The sequence below is a fragment of the Pelodiscus sinensis genome, chromosome 1 (genome assembly GCF_052426305.1).
Source record: "Pelodiscus sinensis isolate ZL-2025 chromosome 1, ASM5242630v1, whole genome shotgun sequence".
NCBI lineage: Eukaryota > Metazoa > Chordata > Testudines > Trionychidae > Pelodiscus > Pelodiscus sinensis.
The window spans coordinates 154,779,010-154,796,065 of record NC_143052.1 but is presented as its reverse complement, the minus strand read 5'-3'; the positions used below and the strand labels follow the sequence as shown (position 1 = coordinate 154,796,065).

General features: G+C 42.6%; 1 protein-coding gene across 2 annotated transcripts in view; it reads left to right on the top strand.

Annotated features, from left to right (window-relative positions):
- COL8A1 (collagen type VIII alpha 1 chain) overlaps positions 1-17,056 on the top strand; it is a 123,860-nt gene that overhangs the window by 102,721 nt on the left and 4,083 nt on the right. For both annotated transcript variants that reach the window (XM_006130674.5, XM_006130676.5), the window contains exon 3: positions 13,226-13,541. In XM_006130674.5, the coding sequence (XP_006130736.1) occupies positions 13,229-13,541 (313 nt within the window). In that variant the 5' untranslated portion in view covers positions 13,226-13,228. The remainder of the gene's footprint in view (positions 1-13,225; positions 13,542-17,056) is intronic.

Sequence of the window (17,056 nt, the reverse complement as noted above, 5' to 3'; positions counted from 1 at the left end):
CTTCCTTTGGACTGAAATTCACCCTTTGTTCAGGACCAGTACAGGACTAGTCCCATTTAAACTTTGAGGGGTTCAAACCTGCAAATGCTTAGAGCGGTGATGGGCAACCTAGGCGAATAAGGCCCAGTAGGCCTCAAAATTGTCCTGGGCTAGGGTAGTTTTGCTAACTACACTTGCCTATCTAGAATTTGCCGGGTGTGCTGGCTGAACCATAGAAGCGTTTTGACTGGCTGTAGAAGGAGTGCATGGCTCACAGTCAATATTGTGTGCAATCAGCATGCACCTTGCTTCACGTGCCCTTGCTTTATGTGCATGTATCATTTTAATAATACTGGTAGGGGGGAAACTACACAAACGGAAACCAGTGGAATGTGACAATGATGGGCATGGGCAACCGTACACAAAATTCTCCCAGGCCACGAACAGAACCCCAATGGGCCATTTGCAGCCCATGGGCCATACATTGCCCGCCACTTGCTTAGAGCCACAAGAAACTTTAGTTCCACTGAAGTCAACTGATAGGACTGCTCATGTGTAAGGTTACGCATGTGTAAGTGTCTTCAGGATCAGACCCTAAAAGTCTGATTTTTCTCCTGTTGTGAAGTGTGTTACCAGTTTCAATAGGCGTAAGACAGGATCGTAAAAAATTCTCAGCAAAATGTGGTCTACTGGGACAGTCACTGTGCCCTGTAACTTATTTGTTTCCTCAGCCTGGTAAAACAGATCTTCTGTAACGTTCATAAGGGACCCCTAGGATTCTCTTTTTTATTATGTTTGTACAGCTCCTAACGGGGACCTGGTCCATCACTAGGGCTGCTAGGTGCTATGATAATGCAAATAAACAATAAATTGTGAAGCCTGCTCATGTTTGAAGCTATGACTAAGCCTCTTTACCTAATTAATAAACTAGTCTCAGCCCATATTGGGCATCCATCCCCCAACAAAAGAAAGCACTGGAATATTTCCCAAGGTTGAAGTACAGTCAATGACTACAGCTTCTAAAGTGCTACAGTAACACACATAATAAGACAATTACACATTTCTTCCTGGACGAAACACTTGTGGCTGACAGATTTTCTGTTGATTAGTTTACGCCTGCTCCTAGCTACTACCGTCCCTCGTTGATGGTAAGCAGGAGTGGTGTAACTACGAAGACTAACAGGATGAACATAGCTCCAAATGACTGAGTACTGTGGCTATGTGTGTCCGGAATTTATAAAAATAGTGATTATTTTCTTAAAGGGCACAAATGATGCAATTAATGCCAGTCAAAAAAATTTAAAAAAAAAAAATCAGTCATTCAGATAATTATGGAGATGATTTAAGAACGGTATTTGTTTCTAGACCACATTAAAAACATCTTTAAAATGACAAGACAGGGAAAACGTGTATCCCAGTTGATAGTCAATGAGGCATGGAGAATTTTTTTAGGAAACATTTAATAACTTACAAGTTATCAGCTCCTTGGGACAGGAGGTATTTCCCAGGAAGAGTCTATATGGCAGGAGTGGGGAAACAAGATAGAGGGCAATAGCAATATATCAAAATGAATGTTTTTCCAACAATGATCCTAGAGGAGTAGCCATGTTAGTCTGTAACTTTAAAAAGAATGAGTAGTCCTGTGGCACCATAGCCCTGGTCTACACTCTCCTTTTTTTGAAGTAACAAGCAAAACATCCACACTACCAAGCTCGTTATTTCGAAAGAAGAGACTGGTTATTTCAAAATAAAAACTCCTGCTTTCCATGAGGAGTAAAGCTCATTTCTAAATAGCTATTTTGGAATAGCGGTAGCGTGGACGCTCCACTGCTGCTATTTTGACATAGCTTCTCCACTCCAGGGCCACTCAAAGTAATTACTCCCCAGTGCTTCCTGGGGCTCTTAGTTGAGATAGTACATCCATATTAAGGGAGCCTGCCTTGGACTAATGTCAAGGCTTGCCTGTAGTATGGACACACTATTTTGAAATAGAATAACTACCAAAATAACTTCCTAAATAAAATTATTTAGAAATAATTTTAGTGTAGACATACTCTTAGAGACTAACAAAAATATATAAACTATCATGAGTTTTTGTGGGCAAAACCCACTTTGTCAGATGAGATGAGCTTGAGCAATGGTGATGGGGTCCATACACTCAGGGAGCCAGATCCTCATGGGGTATCAACAGGTATAATCCCATTGGCATAAATCCAGTGACTTTCACTTTACACCAGTTGTTGATCTTGTATATAGATTAGCTAGATTAAATGAGGTATAGAAGCATTTGCTAAAACTCATCTTATAAATACATTTATTTGTATAGTATTTTGAAGATAAATTATTTGGGAAAGATAGCATGGAAAATAAAATCTACTCTGTTCAGAATTAAGAAAGCTGGCCTATCTGAATTTAACAGTGTTGTGTTTAAAAAAATAAAATAAGAGAATGTCCTACCATGATTAAAGGGAACAAAACAACAACATGCCAAAAAAAAGGAGTTAAAAGTAAAAAACAGACACCCAACAAAATGAGGAGACATGTTTAAACTTCCTCACTCTAGTTTCCATCCAACGGGCTGCTTATGGCATGTTTTGTCTTCTGAATTGAGACACTTCCTTGGAGCGTTTAAATTAAGATAGGGAAAGTATGCATGAGGTAGGAGTCTTCCTTTCCAATGGAAAAATCCTTCCAATAAAAATTGTCCAAAAGACGGGAGGTACTTTCAAGAAAAATATTTTACAAACTTTTTTAAAAACACTGTTTTCATATCTCTTGGATGGGGAATTTGGGTGTCTGAGGAATGGTAATGTAAGAACACAAAGAAAAATAAGGGAGACAGACGCTGCCTTTTTCGACAGTGTTATCAAAGCACAGTGAACGGAAATACTGTAAGTGGCATCTCCAAGATCTTTTCTTTTTATAAAAAGCAAAAGGCTGTAAAGCAGCAGGAAGACAAGAAGACGACACACTATGTGCACCATCAAAGTGAGAAAATGAACAGACATTACTCGCCAGTTTCAGGAACTATCGAGTGAGACAATTTTTTCTGACAAGGGGGTGAGCCATAATACCATGGGATTGTATTATTAGGGAGTCAGAGAACAATAGAAGTTTTCAACTCAAGATCACATAAAAGTACTTCGGAGTCTGGTGTGGCTTTCTAACTGCTGCTTCTGGAGGATCCACTGCTATCCCCAAATAATTGTTAAAGAAATACTGAAAGATCTAGATTAGATTTTGTATCTGCGGTTATTCTAAAATAAAGCCATGGGGATGTGTAGCACAAAGAATAGAAGTGCTCTCTTTGGAAAGTTTTTTGGGTGTGATGACCAGTCGAGGGTTAATTGCTCTTGACTCAGCCTTTAAACCCTTTCCAGCTATTAATTTCAGCACTTAAGATCTCCGCATAAGTCATCTGTCAGCACATCACAAAATATCACATTAAATATTCTGATCCAATCATGATTGTCTTCACACACATACATTTAAAGCAATATAGAGGAAACACAGAAAACAGATTGTTGAGGTTTCTTAGGTTCCTACAATGAACTAGTACAATACTGTCAAAAACTTGGCTAGTGAGGATTTACAGGGTTCAGTATTATTTTATAGTGGTTTTACCATGACTGTTTAATTTGTTTTTTCACCTTCTTCCCTTGTCCCTATATTTATTCACAATTATTTCTGTGGTTTATTTCTTGACTTGTGTATTTTCTATTTAATGTAAAGAGGAACAAACAACAATGCAAGTTTCCCTGTGCAGTTGATGGATTTCCACTCATCTGAGGAAGTGGGTTCTGCCCACAAAAGCTCATGATACTATATGTGGGCATATTTATATACAATATATATGTGTTAGTCTCCAAGTGCTACGCAATTATCCCTCTGAGACTTTTAAACAATGAAAGTGTTTTCTAACTGGCAGTAGCTGAACGCAGCAGCTGCTGCTTGCAGACAGCTTCCAGAACAGCTCTATGTTGACAGACAAGCTGACAGCACCCTCCTTTGAGCAATTTATGTATTTCAAATTGATAGGCTTTTATTTTTATTTTTCATTTGGAGAGAAAGGAAAAAAACCACAACTCTCATTTAAGTCAAAGAGTAGCTTGATGCAGGACAACACATTTAATGTCAAACCCAGCTTGCCAGGACCTGTTCTTTCCCACCTGATGTGAATTCAATATTAATTAAGGGCCTAATTCTGATGCCCTTCTACTAGGTAAATTCTGAATGATATCAACAGGAGCTTTTTCTGGACAAAAAATAAGTAAATGGAGTGAACCAACAATGGGATTTCCCAAAAATGAAAATCCTGAGCTGAGTATGCAACCCCCTTACTCATGCGAGTAGGCTTGAGTCTAGACTGTACTCTAAAATCAAAATAAGATAAGCAAAAAGTTTGCATAGTGCAAATTGCATATCTTATTTCAATTTTATTCCTAAATAGTCTATTTCAAAATTTGGCGCATCTATATGGTACTGAATTTTGAAATAAGACATCCCTTATTCCTTGCAGAACAGGGTTTACAGGGATACCAAAATAGTGCATCCTTTATTTTGAAAATTATTCCAAAATAGCAGACACGTTCCTTGGATGCATTCCTTGGTTCCTTGAAGTCTAGACGTACCCTTATTGTCTTCAGTGGGACTATTCATAAGAATAAGAGTTTGTAGGATGAGCTCCAAAACCACAAAGGGCTGACCGTCTTAGGGCTGAAGTCCATCACAAAAGCTACTGGCTTCAAATGAGAAAGGGATTTGGGTCCCCACCACAGATTATTCCTCTTCAGCTTTTAATTGCTGACAAATGAAATCAGTCTGTGCCCAGTCTGTTATTTCACCATGTCTCAGACAGTAATTGCAAGCTAGAGGAAGCCAGTATAAAGCTAGTGTCAAACTGAATACCCCTCAGGGATTCTCCGCCTTAGCTGCACATTGCCTGTCTCCAACATTTATTGCAGGGAAGTCATTTCTCAGTAGAAGATGGATGAAATTAATCACAATGTCCATGCTAACAGCAAAGTCTCACCAGACAAATGGTCTATAAATGATTTCCTATTACAAGTCCCACATGAATGAATTTCAATACATCCATGTACTCTCTACATACATTAAAATAGTGGTGGTACCTTTAGGGTACACAAAGGTCTTCTAAAAGTTACATCAACTCATCTAAACATTTGCCTAGTTTTACAAACAGGCTACGAAAAAGAACAAGTCAGTACAAACAAATGTCATACAGATAGTGACTTGTTTCTACTGGTCTATTTACTGAAGGACCGTGTTTATAATTTATTTTATAGTTATATGCTAAAAATGAGAAAGTAAGCCATTTTTAGTAATAGTGTGCAGTTACCCTATTATATTTGTTTGATTTTATAAGCAAGACATTTTTAAGAGAGTTGAAACTTGGGGTACGCAAGACAAGTCAGACTCCTGAAAGGGGTACGTAAAGTAGTCTGAAAAGATTGAAACCCCCTGGTTCAAAATGTTATTGTTCTTAAATTAACATAAAAAAGTAGCTGCTGGTATGTTCTGTTTAGACCTGGGTTGCCACTGATTACAGTAAATAACCAGAGGAATGTCCTTCTTAGTTCTATCAGGAGGGACACAAAAAAAAAAAAAAGTATTGGGAAAGAGAGGTACACTGATTGCTTAGCTAAACTCATCTGAAACTTCATCAGATCCTGTCAAAATGAATCTAATTTGGAGAACAGTCTTTGCTTACCAGGAGCCAAACTCCCTGGGGTTGATTTAGCAGGTCTAGTAAGGACGTGCTAAGTCAACTGCTGATCGCACTCTCATTGACTCTGGTACTCCACCAGGTCAAAAGTAGTAAGGGAACACCACAAAGAGTAAGGCGACGAGGGGGGCGGGATGCCGCAGTAAGTCAAACCAAGGTACATAACTCCAGCTACACTAGTCATGTGGCTGGAGTTGAGTACCTTAGTTCAATTTTGCCCCCCGTGGCTTAAGTCACTAGAGTGGCATTGGGAGGGGTTCACCTTTTCCCCTGACTGCCAGCCTCTTCCCCATGTGGCTTTCTTCCTCCTGCTCTCTAGGCTTGTGTTGTCTTGCTTTTCCCCCCCTGCATTGTGACTATCTGCTTTTGCAGTTCATAAACCCCTATGGAACCTTTAAAAATAAGCAGACACCGATTTAAGAATTATGGGCCAGAAGAGTATAGACACCTAGAGATGCAGATAGATGCCTAGTGGGATTTGTAGCGGCTGGGTGCCTAACTCCCATGCCCTTTTGAAAATCCCTCTAGGCACCTATGCCTTTAGAGGCCTAAACACAGTTAAAAAGCTGGCTCCAAGAGGCAGCAAGGAATAATACATAAGCTGTGCAATCCCAGGAGTAGTTTTGGGAGACACTGTCATTCTACATGGGAGCTGGAGGCCTGGCTCAGGTAGACAACCCTATCCCTGCTAGCTTTGGCGGACATTGTATACTAAAAATAGCAGTGTAGCTACCTGGACAGCAGGATGGGCTAGCTGTCCTAAAATCATGTTAGGGTTTCAAATAGGAAACTATTGGCAGTAGCTAGCCTATCACACTGCAGCAGCTGTATGGCTATTTTTAGTGGGGTAGCTCAATCAGGGCTAGTGCAGATCTACCTACTAAGGTAGGAATTATGCTTTCAGTTCCAGTGCAGCGGTGCCCTCGGAAGCACAGTTCCCTCTCTCTTGTGCAGTGACTCAGCCACGATGGCCAGTGGCTGGACAAAGCCAAGGATCGGCCCATTTCCTGTCCTCTCCCTAGCTCTCTGCTGTAGAGCCCACGATGCAAGTAGCTCCCACAGGAGCTTTAGGAAATTCTTACTTCCCTCCATGGGAATGTAGTCCAAGTCACAATCTAGCCTAAATAATTGCACAAAGAAACCCCACAAACAGACAAAGGCACCCGTCCTTGCCAAAAACAATAGATTAAAACAAATGTGTCATTTCCAACCACACTGTTTGGAGTTAGTTATGAGGAGCTAAAAAGCCATCACAGAAAATGCCTGGGAGAGATCACCTCATTTTTTTGGAATCTTCTTATCTCTCATATGCGTTATCTGATTTGCCTCATACTTTCCACCCCAGTGTACTTAGTCTGTGAAATGGCAGGTGAATTGGATTAGGTTTGGCAAATATAGAGGTCAGTTAAACATACTAAAATAAAAAAAGTCTTAGGGTTGAGGGTTTGTTTCACCCTGAACTATGGGCAGACTAGTGCATCTCCATAAGAGATTTCATTTTTTTCCCCAAGTATTTTGTTAGCCATACTGAATCAGAGGGGTAGCCGTGTTAATCTGAATCTGCATAAACAACTAGAAGTCCTGTGGCACATTACAGACTAACAGATTTATTAGAGCATAAGCTTACAAATGAATTGTAGCTCTGCAAATTTGACACTATCAATTTAGGATTAAACAAAGACTGTGAATGGCTAGCCAGCTACAAAAGCAGTTTCTCCTCTCTAGGTGTTCACGTCTCCACATCAGCTGCTAGAAGTGGGCCACATCCTCCCTGACTGAATTGACCTCATTATCTGTGGCCTTCCTCTTGATTGGTACTCCCGTCTTTTCACATGCCTGTATATTTATACCTGCCTCTGGAATTTCCACTCCATGCATCTGACAAAGTGGATCATTGCCCACGAAAGCTTATGCGCCAATAAATCTGTTAGGCTATAAGGTGCCACAGGACTTTATTATCCACACTGTCTTCTCTTAGTTTTCTATCCCTATTACCTGCATACAGTTGTCACACATCTTGTAATAAAACCACAAAAGCAAATTGCATGAGAAAAAAATAAACCTAATGGAATTTTACCTACTTACTCCTTTCTCTATTTCCCAGAAAGATGGCCATTGTTTTGTCATTGGCAAGGCTTCCAATTTAGTATCCCATTTTCCAAACTCCCCATATTCTAAATTTTAATGTTAGTTGCAAGTTAGCTAGTGTCTTTAAGGCCAGGGCATCACTTTTATTGTTATGGAGATGAACGTGGGAAAAGCTGGACACACAAGCTATGCTTAGTAAGAGGGAATGACCCCCTCCCCCATCCAGTCATTATTTGTCAAAGCTGTATGCTAATTATCTCTAAGGATTAGTAAATTAACCAAATGGGAGACTAAAGATATAGCAGGGAAATTAAAAAACAAAAATTGGGATTACGGTCTGAGACACCCTGCATAAAAAGCCTATTAAAATCTCTGGTGAATCTTTTTATTTACTGCATTGGACTCTGGATCATGTATATGGAGTCATAGAATACTAGGACTGGAAGGGACCTCGAGAGGTCGTCGAGTCCAGTCCCCTGCCCTCACGGCAGGACCAAATACAGTCTAGACCATCCCTGATAGACAGTTATCTAACCTACTCTTAAATATCTCCAGAGATGGAGATTCCACAACCTCCCTGGGCAATTTATTCCAGTGTTTGACCATCTTGACAGTTAGGAACTTTTTCCTAATGTCCAACCTAAAAGTTGCCTAAGGGGAAGGATTAAAAGGTGACCTTAAAAAAAGGATTCAAAGCACCCAGAGACATAGGGGAAAGAGAGAGGGGAGAATGTAATGCCCCTGTGTGAATAATGAATAAATCAACCACAGACCTTCAGTACAATATGCTACTCACATTGAATCAACAATTTAATCAGCTTCACCAGCAGTAATCTGTTTTATTCTCTTATGAAGGAGTCATGAAAGGGAGATGTGTTGCATGGAGGCAGGGAATGAAGGAAGAAGGAGAAAAGAAGGTGCAAGAGACATACTAACACTGAAATTATGCATAATTTATAAATTTTAAAAAAAAGGAATAGGACATCATTACATTAGCCTACGGGGTGACTATGGGGCAAGTCACTTCAACTCTCTATATCTCAGTTTCCCTACTTCTAAAAAGTAAATAATCATACTTAAAAAAAAGACACTGAGATCAACAAATAAAATTACGCTAAGGACAGTGTGTTACTATGTACACAGATAACTGCCGTCTAGTATTGTGAGTTACCCAAAACAGCACAAAGAATACAAAAATAAGATCTGATGAAAATTAAACTATTAATACAAAATATCATTAAAGAAAACAGCTAGAGACAGGACAGACTTCAGTTAGCCGCTGTCCACCTTTCTTACTATACAATATCTGCCCATCCTTCCTTTGAAAGGGTTATCCATAGAGAGCTACATACAGTCCCAAAGTGAACAGAAAGATTTCCACTATCTTCAAAAATAGAAAAGAAAAAGAAAGTGTAAGACAAACATTAAACTATTAGAATGGATAATGGAATGAAAAGGGTCTTATTTACAAAGTTTATAAAAATGGGGGGAAAACCCACACACCTTGTTTCACAACAAATTTGAATATTCTGAAATAAAAAATTACAAGTGGACAAATAATCAAGATTATTAAATGTATAGAAAAAGTTATTGAAGTGATCAGAATTTGGTTTATCAAAAACAATAGACTTTTTAAAATGAAAAGGTGACATTTTTCACAAAAACCAAAAAGTTCAACAATCTTGACAATTTTAGTGAAAATTCCGGGGGAAGGGGACGACACCATCATTCAAGGAAAAAACTCTCATTAAGAAAATGTGGAAACGTTAGCTGCACAAACTATAGTCTTAGTTGTACAAAATTCATATCTAAAAATCAAATCTCTGGTTCTGATATCGTAAATGATTGCTGCTCATATGAATGAGATCACACAAAGCCAGGGATGATGTTACACAAAGCAAATAAAAGACAGATTTTTTTATACAATTAAGTAAAACTATGATCTAGACTCTAGTACATTTACTAATGTACTTTCGTTAGTGTAATAATTTACTGAGCTCTTCTTACTAATAATTCAGTCCTCATCACTTAATTTCAATTGTGATTTAGGATTATTCTTGGAAAAATTAATGGATATGCCTGATGCTAAATTAAGAAAACACAATAATTATATTCTATAATTACATCCCAAAATGCATTAAAACAATGTTAAAGCTGCAAAGTTAGGCATTCAAAAATTAGGAAGAACAACTAAGGTAGTCTGTTCTCCTGATGTAACCTTAATTTGGCCTCCTTGTGCAATACATTTCTTCTAGCTGTGCCACTAACCCTTCTTAAGAGCTTGGGCAAGTGGCTTAGTCTGTGTCTTATTTTACCCAATCTGCAAAACAGATAAATACATATCTTATGTACCTTACAAATAAAAGTGTTGTGATGCATCATCCTTGTAAAATCTTTGAGGCCCGGCATGAGACATGGATCCGCTGCTCGGGTCCCTGCAACGGGAGCACTCTGGCTTGGCCGGGCTCAGGACCCACCCCCCGTACAGACCCGGCATCCACGCCCAGAGCACTGTGCGAGATCAGAGACATGCGGCACGTGTGGGCACCAGGTCCTCACCCTGGGCAGACTCCTTGCCCTGGGCAGGTTCCTGTGAGCCCCCCCTCCATAACTCCCCCCCAGAGACCCCACAACTACCCCTGCAAGCCCCCAACCCCCCCCCCACATGCCTCCTCACAACCTCCCCCTGTGAGCCCCCCCTCAATCCTGCACTTCATCCTAGGGTGCTTTGACAGACACCCCAATATCCTGCAAAGTCAAGCAGTGAAGTGTCCTTGGTCTCTGTTTGCCAGATGATGGGAATGGGCAAGGGGGGGGGGATCACTTGTGGGGTTTTGCACCCTCTGTCCGGTAAAAAAAAATTTGGATGGTGCAGGGTGGAGGGTGGGGTTGTATGCCCGACACACGTGGGTTTTTTTGTTCGACAAAATTTTTTAGCCCTTATGTTCAGTATTTTTTGGGAGAGCATCTGGCAACCCTACTTCTGTCCAAGAAAAAACAGAAAATGCCAGTATCTTCTTTTTTTGCTGGACAGAAAACACAATTGCCAGACTGTCCAGGTGAAAGCCACACACCTGGCAACCCTAACCCCATGCAGGGAAGAGGTGGGGGAGCTTCCCTTCCCTCCCCCTCTTGCAAGGGATTCTTCCCCTCTCCCCCGCCCCCCTTTCCCTCAGGTCCCACATGCCTCCTTGGCTGTGTCTAGACTGCAAGCCTCTTTCGAAAGAGGCTTTTTCGAAAGATACTTTCGAAAAAGAGCATCTCGACTGCAACCTCTTCTTTCGAAAAAGTGAGCCACTTTTTCAAAAAAAGAGAGCACCCAGGCAGTCTGGATGTTCTCTTTCGAAAAAGCCCTGTTTGCATTCAATAACGCCTTTTTTCGAAAGAGCACTTTCGAAAAAAGGCGTTCTTCCTCGTGAAATGAGGAGTACCGCCGTTGAAAGAAAAGCCGCGTTCTTTTGATTTAACTTCGAAAGAACGCGGCTGTAGTCTAGACGCAGGTGAAGTTTTTTCGAAAAAACCCTGCAGTCTAGACACAGCCCTTAACTGTCAAGGAGGCATTGCAGCCATGGTAGGGCTAGCAAGGACTACAAGACACTACTCCTTACTGCAGCCAGCCTATAGCAGGGAAGGAGTTGCCCAGATGTGGCCGCCCCTTCCTCCCTAAATGCACCCATGCAGGAAAGGGACTGGGGGTGATTCTCTTCCTGCCCATTCCTGCAAGGTATCCCCACCTCCCTCCCCCCTCCCTCCAGTTGTGCATGCATCCTTAACTGTTAAGGCTCCAGTCTGCCAGAGGCTAGCCAACCTATTCAGGGAAGGTGGGTGGAGGGAAAGGGAGATGCTGGCCCTGCTGTGGTTTCCCCTTAGTTCCAAAAGGTGCCCCATGCAGGAAAGGAGCTCAGGGGCTTTGCTTCCCTCCCACTCTGAGAATGGATCCCCTCCCTCCCCTCTCCTCTTGCTCACGGGGAAAAGGAGTTTTGCTGGCAGCCTCTGCAGCTGCCTGAGCCTGGGAAGGAGCTGCAGCGTCTTTCACTGCCGCCTGGCTGAAATGCCGCAGGGCTCCAGCACATGGAGCTTCTTCCTCCACCAGATCTCCAGTGCGTGCCCCTAGCACATGCAGGAGAGGAACCAGAAGTATCTGGCCGTGCTGCAGGGGAGGCTGGGGGAAGTTTTTAAGGTGCCCCAGGGACACCCCATCCCTCCTCACCTGCCAGACGTGATGGGGAAAATGTCCGCACCGGCCTTCCGTCCAGAAAAACAGAAAATACCAGACATTTTGCATGTCCAGTATTTTCTGGGGTTTTTTTTAAACCAGACAGAAGATGCAAATACTGAACTGTCCAAGCGAAAACCCGACACCTGGCAACACTACTAGTCCTTGCTCAAAGCACTCCCAGGAGACGAATTTGAAACCTCTCTACGCTGGTGCAATGATGTAAAAAGGTTGGGGGAAGGAAGGGAAGACAGACACAGGCCCAAAGTTTGCCGTGTACATTTTGTGCAACCAATCAACAAATAAAATGCCCAGCAGAACAGAGCATATAGAGCAATGCCTCAAGTCTTCTCTGGCCACACTCTGCTCCTCAAAATCTGTTCTTTTCTAGGAAACTCCGAGTTCTCTGAATCCCAATGTCCCTCCAATAAGGCAGCCAATATAAAAGGGAAGTAAGCTGGCTGTGCTTAGCTATAATTGAACGTCCAAAGACTGAGACAGACTCAGGATCCTATGTACACTGTAGTAACAAAATTCATCCTTGGATGCAGATTTCTGCTGCACAATCCGAGTGGGTGTTTTTAAAGTTCCTCTTCTAGCTCCCGTAGTCATGAAGAAAACAGATACATGGACTGAGTCTAGCCAATCTAATGATGTCTGCCCAAGCTTGTAGATAGCTTAATACAAAACCTCTGTGAGAGGTGATTGTTAACTATTTCGCTGTTGGTTATTTTAGTCTAAGAATTCAGCTAATGTGGTTATTCTACAAATTTGTTTCACCCACCTGCTCAGATGACAGAAGTGCAAAGCACCCCATTTCCACTGAGGTCAATTTCTAGCTCCCCTAAAGACGTCTGCCATGTAGATATGCATTTAAGACACCAAAACCCATGGCACAGTTAAACCTGAAAGCATTGGAGCAGCAATGGTGTAAAAGAAACTGGATTTAATATAATCATAAACTAGGGAAGACTGTACTGAGTGGATGCTGCATTGCTGTGGAGAAAAAATTGTTAGTGTGTATTTTAATAGGAAAGTTATTCATAAAAATGAATAATACAGAGATCTTACTACAGAATTCAGGTGCAACTTGCTGCAGAGAATGAGGGGCTTTGGTTATGATAGAAGATTCCTGTTATGAACATCTCATTTGCAGATTTTTATGTGCAATTATTCCCTTTTCTCTATTTCTGCAGGTCATGGCTGTGCTGCTAGCCCCTGTGCAGCTGCTGACAGTGGCTGTAACAGTTTACCTAGAGTTAGTGAGAGCCATTCAAGGGGGTGTCTATTATGGGATCAAGCAGCTGCCACCCCAAATCCCACAATATCAGGCCCTTGGACAACAAGTACCTCATCTGCCGCTGGGCAAGGAAGGCATTCCAATGCAGCACATGGGCAAGGAGTTGCCTCACATGCAGTATGGGAAAGAATATCCTCACCTGCCTCAGTACGTGAAAGAAATCCCACAGCTGCCTATGCTCGGCAAGGAGATGGTGCCAAAAAAAGAGAAAGGTAAATGCAGCAAGTGAAACCACCTCTCCACTCTGCGCACATCTGCAGGGACCAGCGCTGGGTTAATACTTCAGGAAGCATAATTAGTACCTAGCAGCAGACAAATAATGGTCATAAAATGTCACTGCCCATTGCTTCTACCACAGGCCAGGCTCTCGCTGAAGAGCAGGATTGGGTACATGCCCAACATACGAGGCAGGGTCTGCTTGCGGTAGTAGCGGGAAGGTGCCAAATGCCAGCTTCCCCCGTCACTCACTCAGGTTGAGCCACCCCTCCACTGTGACAGTGGCGGCAGAGGGGCAAACCTGAACGAGTGGCATTGCAACATGGCACACAAGGCAGTAGTGCTGCTCAGTTTGCCTATAGCAAGAACAACTCAGTAAGTGCTTTCCCCAGGAAGGGGGCTGTAACTAAAGCTCACACTCAGCTAGGGGTCCCCTCGTGGCCAGGCATAGCACAGGAGCGCCTTTGCTGGGCTAGCTCTCCCGCCCCTCTGACAGTCCCTCCAGCACTGGGGCAGTTTCTAGGTCAATAACTCACCCCTCTGGCCAGGTCCCCACCTTAAGGCCACCCCTCCCAGGGCCACAGCCCTTCAAGATAACAGGTCCAAACATATTTCTTTAACACAAGAAAAAAATCCTTTCACCTCTCTACAGCACTTCCAGGGGTAGCCCAGCCCCACCCTGTACCAGCTTCCTGCCTTGTACTGAACAACTAGGCACCCCGCTCCTTTACCTGTGCCACAGCTCTCTCAAGGCTGCTTCCTATCCAGCCTCTTAAGGTCTCCTCTTGATGATTCCATCTCTTCCCTGCTTAATCAGGGTCTCTCCCAGGCCTTTTTGCCTAGAGAGCTGTCCTTTGTCACTGGGCTTTATGCCTCGCTTGTCCCCCGAGTTTTTCCCAGCTGAGCTTTATCACCACTTAAGCCTGGCTCGCATTCTATGACTGCAGTCCCCTTCTGCTGTTTTCTGGGAGGTGCCTGATTCCCCTCAGGTGGGGTTCACTCTGTAATCAGACTGGCTGAGAACCAGGCCTTCCAGCTCACAGAGCAAACAATCCTCTTCCAAGGGTTAATGGAGGAGTGCAGCTAGTGATCAGGGAATGCTTTCCCTGCGGAATGAAGTCTCCAGGGAAAACTTTTATTGTGGGTAAGTTTGCATCTGTGAACTGGAAATAAAATGTTTCTGCTGCATAGGGTGTGATGCACTTAGGGTTTGTGCAATGCTTTGAAGAAGTGAAGTGCGCTCTATATGCTACAGACTTAGATTAAAAACTCCCTTTATGCTCTTACATGGGCTGTGTACCTGCTGTTTCCTTCTCACCCATGCACACAATAAGGTAGTGGGGGAGTAGGGTTGCCTGGCAACTGTCTGACCACTACAGGCTCAAATACCCTTGCCTTATCCCTTTTCCTAGGCCGGCCCCTGCCCCACCCACTTCATCGCAGTCCTTCTGTCATTCATTCTTCCCCATCCTCACACGCTTTCACCTGTCTAGGGCAGGGGGTTGACATGTGGGAGGGGCTGTATGCTCCTAGGGCTGAGGGGTTTGGAGTGTGGGATGGAGCTCCAGGCTGAGACTGGTGCAAGAGGTTGGGGAGCAGGGTTGCAACCTCCAGAAGGGCACTTACCTTAGGCGGCTCCTAGTCAGTGACACAATAGAGCTAAGGCAGACTTCCTGGTGCCACTCCTGGAAACACTGGCATGTCCATAGGTGGCTTATGGCTCCACACGCTGCCCCTCTCTGCAGACACCGCTCCTGCAGCTCCTATTGGCCAAACTGTCCCTGGCCAATGGGAGCTATGGAGTTCCAGAGTCCAAAAATCTCCCGGATTGGCTGCAGCAGTTTCCAGGAGATGGAGCCTGCTTCTGAGAGACTCCCAGTGAAACTGGGAGGGTTGGCATCCCTACTGGGGAAGGGGGACAAGCTTTGTCTCCACCCTCTCCAGAGCACCAGCCAGAAAAGCTGAGCAGCAGATGCTCAGGATGTTATTGTTTGCTGCTGATATAGGTCAACAAATCACTAATAGCTTGCACCCCACTTCTGAGACGAGGAGTAGGAAAGGCAGGAATTGTGGCTCCCAATGGTACAATTCCTGACCTGCATTGATACATATTTCTTTATACACAGGGGTTGTGACAAAGCTACAATCTAGCCCTGATCAGTTTGAACCCACACCATTAAATCATTGGGTCAAATCAGTTTAGAGCTTTTAAACTGAAATTTTTGCACAAGCAGCTTTTTGCAGAAGAGATCTTCTGCAAAAACTTCTTATGCAAAACCGTGTCCACACCTCAAAAGCGCATCACAAAAGTGTTGTGCTTTTGCGCAAGAGAGCATCCACACTCTTGTGCAAGAAAGCTCCGATTGCCATTAACTGAATGGCCATCAGAGCAGGTGCTTTTTCCAATGGGCTCTTTTTGCACAAGAAAGCACTGCGAAGTGTCCACACATGCCTTTTTACACAAGAGCTCTTGCGCAAAAAGGAGTTATTCTTCGTAGGGAGAGGAATAACTCTACCAGCAAAAGCCCTCTGTCCTGTCAATTTACTGTTTTTATGTTTGTTTTTTTGGTTTGGATATTTTTGCTCAAAAATGCACTTGAGGTGTGGATGCTCTGCTGGTTTTAGCCCCAGGGACAGAAATGAATGGGGATATAGGGTCATGGGAGGGAAAAAATGGGTAGTTTAAGGATAGGAGAGATTAAGAATGCTGAAGATGTCACACTGGTCAATACATTTTCCTGGCTTTCATTGGTTAAGTTTGATTCCCTCACTATAAATGTTTGGATATAGCTGGCTGCCATCACTGCTGAAATACACTGACAGAGTTGTTCAACAGAGATTTTCTTATATATTAGTAAAGTGAGATTTTACAAAATAGGACTCCTCAACAATTTAACCAAGGAAAAGCATTAGAATAAGATACATCTTGCCTCAGGTCTGCTGAAAAAACTTTTGTTAGCATAACTTAGGAATGTGATTTCTTTTGTAACACATTTGGCAGCAAAATATGAATATAGGTGCCGCTATACTGGCATAAAAGTGTGTTTGGCTATTTAATTTGTGTTGCTTATCAAGCCAGGAAAAGCTATAGCAGGAAAAGCACTTTTTGGCTGGTATAAACTGCAGTTTCACTGGAAGAGTTTTGTCAGCAACTACTGAGGTGACAAATTTTAAGAAAATCAAGAACTATTCGAATTCAAGGTTTTCTGCATTTCATCACAGACTTGAAAATTGTCCCACATAGGTGGAAAATTGACCTAATATGTGAATACTTTTTACATAAAAATTAAGGGAAGATTTTTGAGGGACAAATAAAGATATTTCACTTACACTATGCATAAAGTGAAAATTGTGGTGTGTGAAATGATGCAGAACAATAAAAGTGCTATGCTTAATTCTGAACATCAACAACTAGGGCCATGAGGGGGTAGTACCAGGTGTTTCTACCACAAATCCACTCAATATCTAGATGAGCCCAAGTGATTTAAATTGAATACAAGATTTCCAATAA